Source organism: Quercus robur, chromosome 10 (genome assembly GCF_932294415.1).
Source record: "Quercus robur chromosome 10, dhQueRobu3.1, whole genome shotgun sequence".
NCBI classification, from domain to species: domain Eukaryota; kingdom Viridiplantae; phylum Streptophyta; class Magnoliopsida; order Fagales; family Fagaceae; genus Quercus; species Quercus robur.
The window spans coordinates 14,270,401-14,291,296 of NC_065543.1; the positions used below are offsets into that span (position 1 = coordinate 14,270,401).

Here is a 20,896-nt window from a genome sequence, read left to right on the forward strand (position 1 = left end):
TAGAATTATCATCAAATTTGGGGAAAAAAAATAGAATGTTAATGAAGAGAGAGAGATTTGTAAAAGAAATCAAACGTCAATTAAATATATTAATTAGTAACCATTAATTGGAAAATAAAGAGGCTGATAGCTGAAGGAGTAAAAAATTAATTAAAGATAACCTTACGAATGTCATTAAAAAATTTACAGTGAAATTAAATAAATCGTTAAATTCACTTAATTAAATTATATACTCAACAATTAAATACAATTATACAAAATTTAAACTTAAAACTAATCAAACTCTAATACAGAAAACCATATTTATTATCAAAACTAAAAGGAAGATGTTCTTCAGTAATAATAGAAATATATAAGAAATAAAGATGGAAAATTTCGAAATCCCTTTTTTGACATTTCATTTAACATTATTTATAAATAATAATAATAAAAAAGTCCTTAAATGCTTATATTCTTCACACATCACGACTTTTAAAAATCTAATGAACGGTTCTAAGATTTTACATCTCATTTAATGCCTCTATTATGAAAATCATTAGCCAATAAATTATGATAAAGTAAGAAACGTTACAAATGAGATAATGAAAAAACTAATTAACCAATATTATCATGGAATAGATTTTTTTTTTTTTTTTTTTTTTTTTTACGCATCTAAGGAAATGAAATGTAAAAAGTTTACTTATTAAGGTATATGTAAAGATTCACGTTAAAAAAAAAAATATGCAAAGGTTTTTTTGAAAAAAAAAAAGTATATATAAGGTTTTTATTAACTTAAAAGACAATGAAAAACCAATCTATATATATAATAATAGGTGAAACTGAAAGAAACTCAAATTAGAATTCCAAATTAGAAATCTAATTTTGTACCATATGTTCTAAATTATTTTTAATCTTAAAGAGTTTTATTTCTTAATTTTAGAATCAAATGTAGGACAACATCATAAATATTCTTCAAAATAAGTTATTAAGTACAAAAATCAAAGAGTCTGAAATAAATGAATTGTAAAAAATAAAAATAAAAAGTGCTTCACAATAATTATAAAAAAAAAAAAATATGGACAATTTACATTTTATACCTAATAATATCCTTACAAATTTTTTTAAAGAGTTAATAAAATATAAAAATGACTATCAATAATATTTAAATTATATATATAAGAATTATATTATACATCTTATTGTATATCTTTAAGTATATCAATGCATAAGCATGAGGTTACAAGTTAGTTGTTAATAACTACAACCGTCACTACTCTATAAATCACACACAACACTATATCTAATATCCTAAACAACTTATAAATTACAACCCAAATCAATATACAATTACACAATCAAAGCATGAACATGTAACATGAATTACCTTCTAAATTACTGCTTGAAATTTTCACAATTATTAAAAGAGAATAGCCAAATTTAATTTTTAGGAAACATCAAGACAAGGTATAAGAATTTTAATTTTTAACTTCTATAGAAAAAAATATTACTCACATTATTTTAACCCTTATGGAAAAGAAAGTTTACATGTAACATGCCAAACGTGTTGAATTGATTTAGAGATATAAAAATTAGTCAACCGACTATGGTAGAATCAATATTTCAAAATTTAAATAAAACAATTCTACAATAATAAAAAAATTATTTTGCTATAAAAATGATTATGAAATGCGTTACTTTTCAATAAATTAGTTCAAATTATAAAATAATAATAAGACCACCATTAAAAAATAATTATGCATAACATGCGAGTCCGCAACTAGTTAAAGGGTGAAAAGTTAAAACTAAACCTTCAACTTCAAGTAGAAAAGAAGTATCATTGGAGTACCAAATGGATGGTTAATCTCATAGTTTAGTTGACTTCCCCTCTTTTTTTAAATGCTTTTAACTCTTTATTTGATTAATAATCCTAGAGTAATACCATAGACACAACAATTTTCATAATAAATTTTATAATTGTTGAATTGACAAGTTATTATTGATTCTCAATTTTTTTTTAGCTAAAATGAAAATTTTGCCCTCTATATTTTAACAAAAATACTTTTTTTGTTTTTGTTCATTTTAGTTTTCTAAATTCAAGTTTATTCAATTAAGACATCTTCATGAACTTTTGTTATATGTTGGGGTAAATTGTCCAATTTAGTATTTTTTTTCTTCAAAATTTTAAAATCCAATTAATGATTGAAAAATATTTTCTAAATTTTTTATTTAAAAAAAAAAATAAATAAAAATAAATAAAAAAACTTAACGAAAGTTGAAAGTGAGGAATAAACTTGAAACTTAAAAGACTGAAATGAACGAAAACAAAGTTAGAAAATTGAAATATATTCTAAAGAATCTCAAAGGGTATGTTTTGCATTTTTGTTTTTAGAAACTTATTGATTCTCAAACTCACTAATTTTTTTTTTATATAGAGAATTTTAACCTATGACGTCCATTCCTAAAGATAGTTTTTTATCATCAGACTAAGATACCAATTAGTTTTTGGTGTAGATGAAGATTGAATTTCAAATCTCTTATACAACTATCGGAAACTTTACTAAATGAATTATTAATACTACTTTTTTTTTTTTTTCTTCCGGCGGACTGAGAAGACGGAGAAATGGGATGGAGGGGGATGTTTCGCCCACAGGTTTTAAAAATACGAGCAGCATGAGTGAGATGAATAGAAGAAACAAAAATATAGTGTAAAGTAAGATGCAAAGGATAAGGTGCAGAAATGCTTGGAGTTGGACTGCATGGATTAAGACCAATCACCAATTGACAAAAAAATAAACCCAAGAGGCTCCTTTCGTCTACGTCTATCTCGTTCTCGTGAAGGTTGACTACTTGCATGACCTAATATTCCTCTGGAGACGTAAGAGTCTGAGAGAGTATGGCTCCCAGCTACATATAAACCGGGTTCATGTACTTCTGTTGCTGTATGCACACTGTCAGTCAGTACTTCTAGATAATATTATTGTTGCAAGCCATTGAAAAATTCCCACTTCTAAACCATTACTTGTCAACATGAAATACTAACAAGTACCGACACCTCAAAAATTTTCTGATGTTTCCCTATTTAATTATACTTTTATTACATGTGTGTTCTCATTAGGTTAGAAGAAAAAAAACCTCATTTTAGTAAAAAAATAATTCCTTTAATTTTAAAGATTGCAAGCCATTGAAAAATGTCTCTTCTAAACCATTACTTGTCAACATGAAATAGTAATAAGTACGGACCCCTCAAAATTGTTGAAATGTTCGTATTGGTTATGTCGGTGACACTTTTGCACACGTATTTTCAACTCTTATAATGTTGGAAGAAAAAAAATTTTAATAAAAAATTTTCTTTAATTTTAGATTAAATTTTAAAGATTTTGATAGTTGTTATATATTTTTAAAATAATAAATAAACATAAAAATATATCTAAATATATATATTATTTAATTAATTAATTGTGGTATCTTTAGTATGTCATGTCCTACTTTTTCAATAATAGATCGATTCATTGTCGTGCCTAGTGTTGTGTCCGTGTCATTAATTGTTTGTATATCCATGAATCATAGATAATATGATTGTGATTTGTGAACCGAAATTTATAATCTAGAAATGGTATTTTAGATATGTGAATGCAACTTTTATCACCCGAAAGCATCCAAAGCAAGCAACTACGAAAAGTACAGATCTGAAAACAAAAGGCAAAGAAAGTTAAATTCTAACAAAGCTTACCTAAAACTTGGCTAAAATATAGAAGTTTTTGCTCATCATTTAAATCTAATATTTAATTTCCCAATCCTTGCCTACCATTTCCTATTTTATTCAACACAACAGAGCCCACATGCTTTTGCTGATATACACTTTGATGAGTTTGATCATCATCTGCAAAGTTGACATTTAGACACTGTTGGATGATATTCAACACCAAAAATAATTGCATGTGCCTTAATGGCTAGCTTTTATCGTTTCTGATCCACTCTTGTCGCCGCTTAACACAGAATAGATCCAAGCCCATGCTACAATCGCTGGCATTTCTCTTAAACTCAATTACCAAAACAAGTGCATGCATTTTTGAAACTCAATTATTATTAGCGACAAACTAACTAAAATTCACGCATCTAATCTAATCAAGTGGAACTAATTTTGGTTTTATATTATAGTTTGTATAATCAAACCACATAGTACGTAGTAGTTGCAGTCAATGCTTTATAGCAAGTAGGAACATAGATGCTCTAATTTCAAATTTAAATATCATATATATAACAAGTGGTAGTTCCAAAGTTAATAAAGTGTAACAAACACGAAGAAAATTCAAAATCTAATTATATTATTCAAGACCCTTTTTACTGATCTCTAATCCCTTTTATTGTATGATTTCACTATAGTTAATCATTATATTAGAATGCTTCAATTACAAACAAGCCAAGAATAAATACAAGGTTCTTAAACCCCCACACGTGGTCATGTTTGCACTAAAGACAAACTAAGCAACATTCACATATCATGAGTCAGTAAACTATACTATTCTATATTAGCAGTAAGTTAATAGTTTAAACGTTAGATTAACCTTCATATATATCAGATCTCACCAAATAGGGTTGAAATAAAGACAAAATTCTCTTTAGTTCTGTAACTATTTTATTCAACTGTCCAATTGATGCAGATGTACCATAGTTTATTTGACTATGGTTTTTTATTATAGTTTTGTGTTAATTTATTTGACTATGGTTTTTTTATTTTTTATTTCAGTGTAAAAACTTTCAAGAATAGTCTATTAAACACCTTGGCAGTCTGACCCACCAATCAATTTTTTTTATTATAGTTTAGTGATTAGTTAGTTGTTTATATTTTACAAATTTTTTTCACTCTCTTTTTTCATTTTTTATTGTAGCAAAAAGTCCTTTATAATAAAAGTCATTTAGAAAGTTCCTGATAATCTGATACAACTTGTATGATAAATCATTACTTGGGTGTACCTGGACGTACCTTTAGCTAGTTGCACTTTTTTTTTTTCTTCAATGAAAGTTAGAAGCAATTGTTGCACCATTTTTTCTTTCTTAATAAATGAAGCATTTGTTGCACTTATACAGCAGTTATACTACGCAGATGAGTTTCTTGCTAACCACGCTATAATCTTTTATGACCAATAAGTCTTACAGTCATTGAAATTTTCTCAAAGTGACAAATTTTTATTGGTTTAACTTTGTTACACGCAACCACTACGCATCTTTGACGTGATTGTCACTTTACAAGTATAAGTGCTTGTAGTGTGTGAGGGGGTAAGAGCTGAAGTTAAAGTTTTCAGGAGGGAACTTCACACATATATATACAGGGGTGGAGCCAAAAAATTTTGTTTGGGAGGACCAAGTTGCGGCACTAATATATTTATCAAGATAACTCCGCACACACACACACATATATATATACACACAAGTGTAAATATATCTATTTCTTATATATATTATATAACAAGGACATAATAGTCAATTTATATAAACTACATTTTCCATCCTCCTCTTTTTTTTCTCCAACCAAACAAAAAAGTTTTCCACTCTCCCACTTTTCCACTCCTCCAACCAAACACACATGAGGGAAAACCAAATATTTTCTATCCCCCCACTTTTCCATCCTCCCACATATATATATATATATATATATATATATATACACACACGCTTTTTTATTATATATACACACATTTTTCATTTGATAAGTTATATCTATAGATATAGATATATAGATATATCACACCCAACCAAAAAAAAAAAAAAAAACTTAATATTTTCAATCAAAATTATATTTGATGGCGATCTTTTATAAAATAAAATTCATTTTTACCATTTTCAATGTGAAATTCTTAAAAAGTATTATTTTCGATACAAATTATCAAATTTTATACTAAAGTTAGTAAAAAAAATCTTTCAATTGAACTAATGTAATTTCCAAAATTGATCCAAAACTTGGAGGAATAAGTTAAGCTACGAACATATTTGAAGATATCTTACTCTAACCCATTATGTGGCTACTAAAGAGACATTTCATGTGTTGTTTAAGTAACAAGATTTTTTTTAATGAGTCAGTAACTTGTTAATCGCCACATAACGGGTTAAAAGAAATAGATTCAAATATGTTTGGTTCCAAACTTTATCAAATATTTTACAAATATAAGAGCACATTTTACAATAAAAAATAGAATTGAGAAAAATGAAGTTATATCTCTATAACTATTAGACCAATTATTTTTTTTAAGAGCATCATTGAACTGATTCAATTATATGGGGGGCCAACTCTTATTTTTGTATACTAAATTTTAAAATTTTAAAAATAATTATATATATTAAAAAAAATTCAAAATTTTGGGAGGCACTTACCTCCGCCCCTGTATATACACTTAAATTAGGTTAGAGTGGAATTTCTATCTTGTAAAAAAATAAATAAATAAAAACTTTGTTGCACACCCTAAAAGTAAATAATGATTTTACAATACTCAATTGTTATTGATAGGTAAAAATAATACAAGTGGCAAGTTTAGATGAGAATTAATAAAAAATTAAGGAAAAAGTTAATGGATGCCCTATGGGCATCTTTTAGTAATCTATTTTAGAAAAGTTTTTATAGAAAAAAGAAATAAAATAATTAATACTCCTTCCGTCTCACTTTTTTTTGTCCTCTATTTCATTTTGAGATGTCCCAAAATATTGTCATGTTTCTAAAAATAAAAGTCATTAATTTACTAATGTTCCTATTATACCCCTATTAATTTACTAATTCAATTTTTTGATAAATTTTTTTAAGGGTAGTTTTGAAAACTTATACATTTTTAAAAGGTAGATAAGATAATAAATGATATTCTCTTAAAAAGTTTGACTTTTCAAACATGACAAAAAAAATAGGACGGAAGGAGTATTTTGACAATTTCTTTTATTTTCCATTAAAGTGGTATCAAAACTTTCTTAAAATAGTTTATTAACAATTTCCTAAATGTACCCGTTAACATTACCCAAAAACTAAAAACTTGTTAATTCAAAAATTTTGAATTAGCACCTCCCCATACACAAAATGCTTGGAGGTCTAGAAGGAAAGGGTTCGAACCACAAGATTTTGTAATTATTTCTATAAAAAAAAAAAAAAAAAAAAGATTTTGAAAAAAATGTACAAGTAACATCACTCCAAAACAAATCAAATCACAGCGAATAAAACACGTCGGCCTGTTTGGAGATGTTGATCTATATATATATAAAGATTTATTAGAATTGATGTTAATGGCTACAAAATCCAATTACTTTTTGAAATCATTGATATTGCTTCACCTTCATTATTAATCATAAATAAAAATTGTTCTTATCTTAATCAGTAATCACATCCACAAAGGACAATCTCAATGGATATTCCAGACGCCACACCTCACTTGAAAACGTAGGGGCCCCCGCTTCAAATCACATAAAGATTTTTATCTTTTTGTCCAATCAAAATATTATAATGACTCAAACATGGGTTTCTTCGATTCCCTGTATCCTTGATATAAGCCTTTCATGTTTTTATCATATGTTAGGCCCTCTATTATTTTGTCTCGCTAGCTTGCACACAAGGCATTCTAGTCCTCTTCGAATACCCCACTCCTCCAGCTACCACACATTTAATTTTTCCCCTCTAACACGTGATGAATAATTATACATAGCAGCCTATCTGGATAATCTTTATGTTGGTCATCAACGGGATTGAAAGGAATCATATTCAGCCTCAACCCAGTCGTCAGTTTGAACAAGATATATCTCGTACATTCGATATATGAATTTCTTCACTCATAATGTGTAGATCCCCAAAATGCATAAATTCAAAGTATAACAAGAAAATTTCTACATTTCTTTAATGCTCCTTTTTATAGCGCGACATTTTCCTGAACCTTGATATATACACCTCGCCTAAAATTTCAAACCTTAACTTAAGGATCGTACATGTAATTAATTATTTGATCTCTTAGTTAGACATCACCACATGGGAAGATTCTCAACGAAGGCTCCACCAGTCCAAGGAAATTCTTCATTTTTCTTTCCCCTATAGGTGGTGGGGAAGTCTCTTTTTCCCTTCTTTAGTACTCAACCTCTCTTGGTGGCTAATGAAAAATGGCGGTTCTTCTCATGTTTTCTTTATCTTCCTTTTGTCTGTGTAATCTATTTCTTTTGCATTACTGACCCAGCAAAAAGAAAAAGGTACTGGCGGTAGAGGTTCGAGAAGGAAAGAAAGTGAGAGTTGGAATCTGTGTTCAAGTCCGATTGGCCATAGAAGACTTTCTTGACTTGGAAAAAATGAGTAACATCACAATTAACAGGAACCTTTGTCACAAAAAGTAGGGAGGCAAATAGGTTTCAAGTTGCAACATTATCCTCTATATATTACAATATGTGAATTCCATAATCTAAACTTTGGATACTGTAAGAATAATATATACATATATTAATAGGAAAGTTATTGGAATGAGAAGGAAAAAGACAATGCCTCTCTTAAAAGTTAAAATCCAAAATTCCAACTTACCGTAGGGACAAACGAAAAATGTGTCCTGATATATGAGATTTCGTTGTCATACTGTATAATTGTGTGTCCTCAACCAAAAACAATAAAGTATTATTGTGAGAAGAAGTAGAAAAATAATATATTTAGATTCCAATCCGGCCCAGTTATGGACCTCAGGGTATGTGATCGTCAATGGTTTTTTTAATGGGCCTTTTGAATCACTCTTAATATAGCATGAACCTAATATTTGAAGCCCTTAATGGATGGATAGGGTGATTTTTATTTATTTATTATTTTACTTTTATAATTTTAATATAGATTTGAATTTTAGACAACTTTATTAAAAACGCTGCAATGTGACAACTGAGCTAAAAGGCAATTGGTGATGAATAGGGTGATTTTTAAAAGTTACCATATACCTACTTTTTATAATTCTATAATTACAACAATGGAGAATTCAAACCTTAATTCTTTTTATAAAGTAGAGCAAACAATGTCACTAACACAAACACCATAATTTGGATTAAATTGATGTATTTTGGTGAGTCAATCACGTGATTCCACATCAACATTTTTTTTTATGCTTAGTTGAATAAAACTTTTTTTTCTTTCTTCATTTTCCTTAAGCTCTTAATTCAAAATGTATTAATTAAATATATTTTAAATGGATGCCATGATGATTACGGCGAGAAAAAAATTGTGTGCAACTAAAATGTTAAATAAACAAGGAATGAAATCAATTGATTTTTTTTTTTTTTTTTATGAATAAAGAAATCAATTGATTGATTTACCAAAATGTATCAATTTATTTTAAACTATAAAAAGGTTTTGTATTAAGAGTTAGAAAGGTAAAGTGTAATTAGGTCTGATCTCGTGGAGGTAAATTGCAATTTATGATAATAAAAAAAAAAATTTATATGATCCCAACAAGTATGATTTTTTAATGATTTGTCTTCAAATTCCACGTATATTTATTATAGGGAAAAGTTTCTACCAACATAGGCTCTAAATTGACATGTCATGAAATTCAAACGAGGGATGCATAAGTCATATTATATTGATAATCTTGTATGACATTTACGGTTCCTTCTAGTCTCCTTCAACCTTTATTTCTTTTCTTTTTCTTTTTTCATTTTTCTTTTTTTCTTTTTTGGGTTTTTGAGAAATAATATCCTTTAACCTTTTAACTTGACAAATACAAAATTTAAGAGAGCGGTTCTAGGGTACACAAATTATTTCACAATTTCTTTACTATAATTCTAACATGGCAAATTATGAATGATTGTTTATCACTTATACATAAACTTACCATTTTTTTTTCCACCAGTAATACCTTGTGACATCACAATTGATAGTTATAAGAGCATTACCATTAGGTGTGCCAAATGAAAAATATTTGGCATTTGGCACACCAAACACCAAAAACCAATCTTCATCGGGTATTTCAAATCTCAAAAATTTTGGCATGGGGCTACAGTACACTCTCAAATATGAGACGGTGGGACATCAATGCCAAAAAAAAATTTTGCTTATTTTATTTACTTTTTCTCTCTCCTCCTAACACATATCTCTTTCTCCGTCTGCAACACATATATTTCTCTCTGTCTGGTTCTCTCTTCGCCCTCTCTATTCCTCTTTCACAACCACACCAATCTCACCACGCCACGCCGATCTCACCACGCCACGTCATTGAGCTTCGTACCATCACCACACCACGCCACACTGTCGAGCTTGCCGTGCCATCCACCACGTCATCGAAACCTCCCACCATCGGATCTCTCTCAATCGGCTTGAAGTGGTGGGTTTTGCTTTTGGGTTTATTTGATTTGGGATGGGTTTTGAGGTTTGTGAATGTGGTGGGTTGTGGGTTAGTTGTAGCAATGGTACTATGGTTGTGGCGGCAATTTGGTGGTTGTGGAGGTGATTATTGGGTGGTTGTAGTGGTTATTTTTTGGGTTGTTGTGGATTTTTTTTTTTTTTTTTGTTATAAGTTGGTGTTCGTGGGTGTGGGTTTGTGCTGGTGGTGGCTGTCGATGTTGTTGCAGCAACGATTGTTGGTAGCCATTGTTGCGGCAATGGTGGTTGTGTTGTTGTTGTTGTTGACAACAGGGAGAAGTTAATATATTATTTTAATGTATTGTAAATATTATTTTAATGTATAGAATTGAAAAATAAAATATGTGATGAATGAGATATTGTAAAATAATGTGGTAAAATAATAAAATAGGCTTTTAATGTTTCAAAATGACATTTTTTATAAAAAAGCTGATGGGAATGCTCTAACAAGTTGTAAAATAGGCCAATATATAAAATGGGTTTTTTTTTTAATTTTTTTTTTTTTTAATGTAAGGTCAGTCAACGATAAAGAGGCCAATATATAAAACACCGAGATGCTTTCAATTTGAAGACCGTTTAATTTAGTTTTTTCAAAGAGTCTCTATCTTTGATTGGGACATGCTAATTACCCTTTCGTTATTCTCTCCACTAATTTCAACAAAAATTACCAATCGTGCTATTGACATATTGAAAATATAAGTAGATGTTTTGGAATAATAAGGTAAAGTAGGCTATGATTTGATTCCCATTCAAATTGAATAGCACCTTAAAGATTTGAATATTATAGGTTGGTAAGTACTTTGTCCTTTTTGGTTTCATTTTTCTTCTTCTTCTTCTTCTTCTTCTTCTTCTTCTTTTTTTTTTTTTTTTTTTTTTTTTTTTTTTTTTTTTTGTGCACTTGTTTTCAGATCTTTACCTAAACCATCTCTAAGAAAAAAAAAAATTACTCAAAAAAAAAAATCTCTAAGAAAAAAGAAAAGAAAAAAAAGAAAGAGACCAACAACTCACAACTGCTCTTTATGTGTCTTCTGTGTATTTGGAGACGGTTCTATTGGATTATCAATGACCAGGCCCACCAGGGTATGGCTTGTTCTGGAATCTGCATTCGGTCAATAAGCATGCACATGTGCATATATTCTCTCTTGTACAAGCCCCAACCATTCATATACTTTAAGAGCTTTACGCTTTTAAAAAAATAATAATAATAATAAGTTCGATAGTTACAATGAAATGAATGATTTCAACCTCGGATATCTTTGTTGGAAATATTAAGAGGTATTAGTTGAGCTATAAGATTATTGGTAGAGCCTTACCTTTTTTAATTTTAAGTTGTGTTTAATATCACTTTTATTTATATCAACTACAACATGTCACATCGAAAATTGTGAAAAAGAATTATGAAAAATATTATTTTTGATATCACTTAGAATCAATAGGTTGAACGCTCTGGCTTCGGTGGGCTATTGAAATGTGGAAGGCCTACAAAAGTAAACACGCTATCAAAAGGGGACCGGAGAAGACCGGCTAAACACCCTCCGATGGCAAAGTTAGTCTCTCACAGGAATGAAATTCCAACTTTTTGGGAGTCAAGTCTCAGAATGTTCTTACCTTCATTTGGTTCAGACTGGTCCTTTATATAGAGACCCTGGGGACGGTTATTTATCCAATAACTTCCCTAAGATTTGTGGAAGCCAACGAGTCCGGAGATAACTTCCTCAACGGCTACTAAAGTTGTAACCGCTAAAGGAAGTTAACTCATTCAAGGAATTCATGGCAATAGCTACGGGTTTAGTAACCGTTCCAAAGAGTTGAAAGTTTCCTAAGTGTTGTGTGTTCGTCCGTCCATTGTATGACGATTCGGTCGTCCCTGGACATTTGATAATTGTCCATGGACGACCTTTATGGACGAGTTTATCGTCCATGGGAGACTTCATTGTTCAAGAGCGATGTTATCGTCCATGAACATCTTTTCTTCTTCTTGGGTGATTCTTGACCTTGCTTGCTCTATTGGCTCTGGACGATCCTTATGGACGTACTAGAGTTGGACTAAGTCTTCACTATCCCATCAATTTTCGTAGACTTGTTATAAATTTAATTCTTTGCTTGACCAATTTTTTATTTTTTATTTTTATACAAGATAAAAATTTTATTCTAATCTAATCTAAGTGTATATGTATATATCACAACATGTCACATCGAAAATTGTGAAAAAGAATTATGAAAAATATTATTTTCATAGACTTGTTATAAATTTAATTCTTTGCATGACCAATTTATTTATTTATTTTTATACAAGATAAAAATTCTACTCTAATCTAATCTAAGTGTATATGTGTATAAACTCTTTCCTAAAGACTTGAACTCCAACTCTTACCCCCTACCCCCTACACTTCACCTCTGAAGCACTTATACTTGTGGAATGACTATCGCACCAAGGGTGTGTGGTGGTTGCTTAACCAAATTATTCTCTAATTATATATATTTCACATTAATGATATTAAAAGGCATAAACTATTATATTTTCTTGATAAGTCTACTTATAAATGTATTAACAACAACTAGAAGTTGATTTAACAATCCCTTACAATTCCCTTTGAATCACACACAATTTTTCTTTTAAAAACAAATTAAAAAAATATTTGGTTTACTTTCATTGTAATCATTACTAAGAGATACTTTTATATCCTGCAATTGACTAAAGATTTCACCAAATTGACTAAAGATTTCACCAATGATCCTTAAGTCAACTAACACTTCAGAATTTATAATGGAAAAATTTAGAGTTCCAAATCTCCATCCCTACTTAATGTATCAAAAAAATAATGAACAAAGATTTCTTTTTGAGCAGTTGGTCATTATTTGTTAGAGTTGGGCACTAGCAAATGATTTTCAATTTGGATGAACATTGCTTAGCTATTCCACGAGTATCTCTAGGTGAACAAATACAATAGCCTTGTAACTTTACTCGCTGCTGCTTAGTACCTCCTAATATTTCCAACAAAAAACGTTTAAGATTCAAATTCCCTCCCCCCATCTATCAAATTATCCAAAAGAAATACAAGCACTTATTGGTGATTCCGATGAAAAAGTTCGAGTTGTAAACTAGTTAAATTAAGTCGGGTGTTAAAAGTTCAAACTTACTCATTTTATTTTATTTTAAACATAAGCCAAGTTCGAGCCCATCACCAAACAAGATTATATATTCAAGCTTGGTTTGTTTTCTTATCAAACAAACTTGAACTTATTCACAAGATTAACTTATTATTTTCTCCTATATGGCAAAACAGTGACTAAAATTTGTACCTCTTCACAAATCTACGAATTTTATTATGGATAAACTATTTATATTACCATAAACTACAAATAATAATTCGAAACTATATGAATTTATTCAAGTGGGTTAAGTCTATATAAGTTTATTTTAGACAAGTATACATATAAAAATATAATATAATATATGTTAAATCGAGTATCATGTTCACTAATAAATTATTATGTTTGATTTCAATTCGTTTAATACGGAAGCCTAAACTGAACTTGAGATTGACTTTTTTGCTACATAAACAAACATTTTTTTTTTCAAGTCAAGCTCAAATTGTTCATAAACAATTTGGTTCATTCATGCCCCTATGCAAACATCTTACAAGGATGCGGATCCTAGAGTGGGCCCGATCACAGGATATCATTTTTGCGCAAGCATGGGCCAGCAAATTATAAATTACAAGGTGCATATACAAAATAAAGGCCTAGTGGCCTCAAATGGACTAGAGTTTTTTATAAGTAGAATGGGCTTACTATTAATCTCAAATGGTCAAATTTTCAAAAAGCCCTCAAATGAGGGCCCAAAAGTAAAATAAAATGGGTCAAGTCCAACTTGTTGACCCAAAAACACCTTTCTTCATTCTCGCGTTAAGAACTTTGTGTCTCGTCGAGTCAAAAACTCAAAACGCACCGTTCTTGTCTCATTTTGCAATCTTCCCAACTGGTCAGTCTCTCTCGCTCTCTCTCTCATCTTTCTCTCTGTTACTATAATTCTTAGTTATTTATGAATTTTTTGATTTTTTACATTAAATTTGATATATATCTTTTGTTGTCTGGAATTGATGTTAGCAAATGAAACCTATGTTTTTTGTTTTTCCAATCTTTAATAATGGTAGAGACAGTTAATAGTTTGGAATTATAGAATTCAATAGAATAGGGATTAGAAGATAAAACTATTACTATGAAACTAAATGGCCAGTCCAACAAGTATTTACTGTGTTGCTAATAGTTTAATGGAATTGCAAGAACTAACCCACTTGAAATTTTAAGAAATTGGAGCTTAAAATGGCTTTTATTGAAAGAGTTTAAGAAAATTAAAATGTTTTTGGTTTTAAACCAAAGGGTTTAGTCTAGTGGTTCCTAGGTTTCATGTGATATATGAGGTTTTGGGTTTAAGTCCCCAAGCCAATACCTTGGGGCCATCCAAAGAGATTTGTCATTGTTATTACTTGGTGTATGTGTAGGACAAGGATATGACACACACACACACCCGGAAGATTAGTCGGGTTCTAAGATCCTTGGACACCCCACATTAAACCCCCCCCCCCCCCCCCCAAAAAAAAAAAAGGGTTATGATTTTAGAGGTATTGTATGTGTGGGAGCTAGGTTGTCAAGTGCGTTATATCAAAAATGACAGGTCATGGGTTTGAGTTTGAGAATCAATCTCTTCAAAAAATTGAGGGTAAAGTTTCCTACCAATCGCCTCTGATAGACCAAGCAAAAGGTGGAAGCTTGTAAACTGGGTGTGACTGTGACCTTTTTTTGGATGAGTATGGTAGTGAGATTGGCAAATGGGTAGAACTGATGTTGTCATGATAAAGAATGAAAAGAAACTGATGAGGCAACAAAAAGATGAGAGTAATTAGGGATATGGTTTTTGAGGCTAGGAATTAGGATTTGAATGCCTTTATTTGCCTGTTATCATCTGTAAGAATTAAATAGTGTGAGGGAATGAAGAGTTGAGAGGATATGACTAGAAGATGTAAACTTTTAATTGGACTACTTTTGATGCAGACTATGTAGTTGTGTTATTGCGAGACATGTGAAGACGTTCTAAATTGAGATCGAGGTAGTATATACAAGACCAAGAAGAGTGCACATGTTGATACAAGGATTTATCAGTCAAATTTGTGCGCAGTGGGAACAAAGAGTAGGAACTCAAATTGTTGGCTTTCCAATATTTGAACAGAGTAGTTGGTTATCTAATTTTGAAAAGGTTTATTACATTGGTATCGAGTCAAATATGTTCTACATTTGTGTCAAAAGTTTGAAACTCGAAGGCTGTTAACATGAAAAGTGAAATCCTGAGATGATTTCAGCTAGGGGTCACACCAAACTTAGGTGTTAGCTTGAAATAAGTGTAGATTTTTTCTGTCTGATAGTTTATGCATATAATAAGCTTTAAATTTTTATTTACCTTCATAATCTTATATGTTATGCTCCGATGTTGCAGTTGAAAGGTGCTTCCTATTTGCTACCATCAAAGAGACTAGTACAGTTATCAGGATGGTGTATGAACTAACTGAGCAAAAAAGTGAGCATTATTCTGTTTGTTAATGTTTTTCATATGCATGGATTCTCAACTCTTGGTTCAGCTTCTAGTCAGTGTTTGCTATGAACATTTTTGCTTAAGGCTAAGTTTTTTTAATAAGTTTTAGGGCTCTATGCTTTATTTGGTTAACTGAATGTTCTTGTAGAACTATTTTGCGAGTTATTGGTGTTCCCTACGATTACCCTGGCTGTGTAAAAATTTATGATAAAGTTTATTTTGAAATTACTCATGCTTGACTTTTTTGTTGTTACTTGTGTAAGTATGACATTAATCTGCACGTTTATCTTTTTGATTAGACCCTTAGTGGGATAGAAGAAGTATTAAAAACTAACATATTATATCTCTTGCAGAAATTAGAATGTACTTTGATTTTTGTGTCATGCAACTTATAAAACAACTTTCTAATGTGATTTCATGAAAATTTATTATTATTTTATATGCGTTATTATGCTTTTGAGCTTCACAATATGGAGGATATCTTATTAGTCTTTTATTATGAATTGTGGACATAGACACAAGTGTTTATCTGCTGACTCGTGGTAAACTTAAAAAGTTATTGATAGCATTAAACATGCATATTTCTCTCTGTTTAATAAAACTCTAGATGTTAAACAATAACATAATAGTAATACCCTTTTAGCTTTACACGTTTTGAGGTGAATGAATGTGAGTTCTTAACTCTCTAAACTAGTGTCAAACATGGGTAAGTACAAGTCACAAGGTATAGTGTTTCAAGTGTTCAACACGCCATTCTTCAAATAGGAGATGAGTTGTACAATTTATAACCTCTTATCTTATCAGAAATACACAAAGTCATACAGATTTGGACGTGTGCGTGGTTACACATGTATCTAGTATGTGTAAAAAATGTTAGAGATAAAGGAGTTTTTTGTTAAATTGGATCAAATTTTTTAAGATTTATAAGTTCCGTAGTTGATACTCAGAATTATTATAAATAAGTTTGCTGATTGGTAAGAAATTGTCCATGCCTATATGTAATATGCATAACTTGGTCTGTGAAAGACTGTATTGTTGTACAGAAATTGTGTTAAAAAAGCTGGGAAAGAAATAAGGATGATAATGCCATAAAACTTGTAAAAAATAATTTTCACTCTTGTATGTTTAGCTTATACTAATATGTGTAGGCAAAGAATGCTTTGGGGTAGAAGAGACCACATCATCAGCAATTAGTGAACAGTTATTGATATTATTATGTACCTTGATTTCATGCGTGATTAGCACAAATTACAGTAATTTTACCTTTTTCCTCTTGTGATTCTTTTCTAGATTTGTTAGAGTTTTGTAACTTGAGAGGCTGATGTTGGTGATTTCTTTGTATGTATACTTGGAAGTTTTTGCTTAAATAAAGTTTGTTACTTATAAAAAATATATATATATAGAATCACTCCTTGGCATATATATTAGGAATATATGCGTCCCAACCTTAAGAACACATTTATGTTGGACTGAATGTCTGTAACAATGTCCTTGGTTTTTTTTTTTTTTTTATAATTTTTTTATTATTATTTTTATGGTTTTACTCTACTGCAGAGCAGGATGTAGCAACACTAGCCTTTTTGTCATCTTACGACATTCTTCCATTCTCCTGGCTTTGCAACTCTTTTTTTTTTTGTTACGTGTGTGCGTGCATGTAAAGATATTTTTACGTGTGTGTGCGCGTGTAAAGATATATGTATGTTCATGCACGCAAACATATTTATTTATATGTTTTTGAGATAAAGTATCTACTCTGAAATAATAGATAAAAGATAACAACATAGATCGATAACATGTCCAAACGAAAACTTCATAGTAGCATTAATATTTCTTTTAGATTAGATATAATAACCCAGAAAGCACAGTTGGATTTAAATACTCAAATACTTATACGTAACTGGTCTTGCAAAACTTAGAATTCAAAGGGAAATAACATTTTTATGGCTTACAAATTTTAGTGCCCTTGGATTTTCTTATTTAACTTGACTAGTTGGTTTTGTTTGTAACATCAGCACAATATATCTGCATTCTCCACTCTTTCTCCTGTCTCTGCTCATGCCAAGCTCCATGCTTTTGATTATCAATTGGGAATGTCACCTAATCCATATGCATAGCTACAAATAAACTGGTTGTTTACAAGTCTCGGGAATTTTCATGTGTTATCATCGAATTTATACATGAGCTGAACTTGGTGGTCTTGTTCAAAGCTGAAGGGTGGCATTTGCAGTATCTGTATGCCTATAAGCTTTATAAAAAGTGTTGAGGTTCAAGTGTGAGCATAACCTTTAGTTTCTAAAATAAAAGTTCTGGTCCTTTTTTGTTTAACATGGTTGTAGTAGGGATTTTAAGAATATGATTTCTATATTTGATTTTGTTGATTGAAAATTTTTAATGAGATGGCTATTGGAAGAAAGTTTCTGTGGTTTTTCCCTGCAAATTATGTCATAACCAGTATTTTTTTTGTAACCTTGAAAATTTGGCTGAAACCTGCAGAGATTGGTTTGGGTCTCATTGGTTTTGGTATCGTTTTTACATTTCTTGGTGTAGTTCTATTCTTCGACAGGGGTTTACTTGCCCTTTCAAATGTAAGACCTTTTATAACTTAAATCTTTTTGAGTCAGTGCACCGGAAGAGGCCATGATTTTGTATACCTTTTGATAATTCTGTTATCAGATATTTTGCTTGACTGGGGTAGCCCTTTTGCTTGGTTGGCGTTCAACGTGGAACCTTTTCACTAACAGAGCAAACTACAAGGTATGGCTAAGAAAATTCTTGTGCTAAATATTTTGAAACAATCCTTCTCATTTTTCCTGTGGGCGAGGGGGTTAATATGTGAAGTTGTGAGCACATAATGTGTTCAAGGTGCTTGTGAAAAAGCAAAGGGATAAAATCAAAACCAAATACAGAATACATGAGATTGTCAGACAGAAGTACTCCTATTCTTCCCATATAATTTCTCCTGGACAGCTAAGACTTTGCTGTTTGAGCTAAACAGCAGGCATAGCATTTCCACTGGCTCACTTTAATGGACCTAGGGCCTGGCTCTATGGCAAATCAAGAAATCTGAATGCATGTTTGATATGTGATAGCAGAGGAAAATTCTCAAATTGCGTTATGATCCAAATTTACAGCTGATAGGTTATATCCCTACCTTAAATACCTGTTGAGGGCTTGCTTGCTAGTGGGTAAAATTGGCTTACAGCCCACCTTCCTTTATCTTTGTAATTTCATTCAACTTCCTTGAAGCCTTTGTCTCTATCAGACACATGAATGCACTTGTAGGAATTAATTACATTGTGTATGGAGTGGCCTTCGATATTTGTTGTCCTGTTGGTTGCTATCAATCCCCTTACATCAGAGTTAAACTTTTCAATAACAAATTGTAGAGTCTGGGGGAGTGTAACCTTAATATTGAGTTTTTATACTTAATGACTCTTCATGTTTGAGCATTATAAAGGAAAATTGTTTTTTTTTTTTTTTTTGGTGGTTGATAATTTGATACTTACAATGGGGGAGGGAGCTTTGAATCTAGGCGTTTCCGTTGGAAACACTAAGAGGTGCCAGTTGAGCTACAAGGCTATGGGCATGAAAAGGGAAAATAATGTCTGAATTATGTCATCTATAAATAAATTATTTATTTGGAGATAGATCTTCGATTAATTTTCTATTCTCTTCTGCAGGGTTCTGCAGCTTTTCTTCTAGGGCTCTTTTTTCTTTTTGTTCGGTGGCCAATAGTTGGTATAATCCTACAAATATATGGTTGTATTGCTCTCTTTGGGTTAGTTCCTGGTCTGAGCTCCAAGCTCTAAACTGAATTATCTACATGTGTGGCTTTTAATGTATTTTGCATTGATGTAAATGCAGCGGTTTTTGGCCATCTGTCAAGGTGTTTCTCTATCAGATTCCAGTTTTAGGATGGATTATACAGTATCCTGTTCTGGTGAGTTTAGTTTATGATGTTTCAATGCTAATAATACTCTTGAGGCCTTCATACTTCTCTCTCTCTATCTCTCATGTTGTCTCTTCAAAGAATTCTTCTTCTTTTTAGAAACTAGTTACTCCAACACACATGCGTGCATGCGCACACACACTTTTAAGACCCCAAAACTTTCCTGTTATGTGTATGAAGTAAACTCCATAAAAAATTTTTGGCATGTCATTTATCAATAATTCCTATTTCCTACTATGCGGAACCTTATTTTCTGGTATAAAACAATCCTAGAAGGCCTTCCTCACGAAGCAGACACTGCCTTTTATAACTAATTGTACTTTGTATCTAGATTTTTCCGACATCTCTATCATATTCATAAGTTCCCCCCCCCCCCCCCCCCCCCAATCCACTTATGCTACAGGCTTGTTATGTCAGATAATTTGACTGGACTGACTGAGAACTTATGCTATCTTCTTATGGCTAGCAGCTTCTTGATCGCCTGAGGGGCTCTAGTTGAAAACCTGTTGGGTTCTGATGACTGCTTTTGAAGTATGCCAATTTATGCTTACCTAATACAAATCGGCATCTGAAGGTTTGACAGCTGACTGCAATCCATTGTCAGATGTGTAAAAGCGAAGGTATAGGCCATGTTGGTTCCACTGAAAACGGGCTGTATTTTGTTTTCATTTCCTGTTTTCTATGGGCCCCATCACCCAAAAACTTGTTTGGGTTTGTGTTTTGTTCTCAGTATTGAAATGTGGATATGAAAACAAAATATGAGAACAACTTTTCTACATTTTTGGATTCAGGAAAATGAGTTCAGTTGCATATTTTTCAAAAACTCAACTCAAGTGGGCCCACCACCAAATGTGTTTTTTTTTTTCCTTCATGATACAAATCGCAGATATATCTCTCCCTGACTTCATCTTCCCTCTCTATCCAACCCTTTCTCACTACATACGACCAAAACCCATCAAGCAAACATTCAATTGTTTGAGATTTTCTGTCTCCTTTGGGTGATGATTTTTGAATGTGTCTTGCTGATTTTGGA

The 20,896-nt window shown here is 31.1% G+C and overlaps 1 protein-coding gene across 4 annotated transcripts; it reads left to right on the forward strand.

Moving 5' to 3' along the window:
• Positions 1–14,142: 14,142 nt before the first annotated feature.
• Positions 14,143–20,641, forward strand: LOC126702227 (vesicle transport protein GOT1). Of its 4 annotated transcripts, none has more exons than XM_050400886.1 (7): positions 14,143–14,309; positions 15,819–15,899; positions 18,408–18,499; positions 18,588–18,668; positions 19,595–19,692; positions 19,779–19,854; positions 20,330–20,641. In XM_050400886.1, exons 1-7 carry the CDS (start codon positions 14,183–14,185, stop codon positions 20,360–20,362), a joined length of 588 nt encoding a protein of 195 aa, XP_050256843.1. In that variant the 5' UTR covers positions 14,143–14,182; the 3' UTR covers positions 20,363–20,641. The 4 variants fall into 4 exon arrangements, with proteins under 4 accessions (XP_050256843.1, XP_050256844.1, XP_050256846.1 ...); XM_050400887.1 differs by having other exon boundaries at positions 20,333–20,641; XM_050400889.1 differs by having other exon boundaries at positions 19,595–19,652.
• Positions 20,642–20,896: the final 255 nt, after the last annotated feature.

Coding starts and splice junctions, on each gene's coding strand:
- LOC126702227 (XM_050400886.1), top strand. CDS start 14,183: ATGGGTCAAGTCCAACTTGTTGACCCAAAAACACCTTTCTTCATTCTC. Junction 14,310..15,818: donor TTTTGCAATCTTCCCAACTG/GTCAGTCTCTCT, acceptor CCGATGTTGCAG/TTGAAAGGTGCTTCCTATTT. Junction 19,693..19,778: donor GGTTGTATTGCTCTCTTTGG/GTTAGTTCCTGG, acceptor ATGTAAATGCAG/CGGTTTTTGGCCATCTGTCA.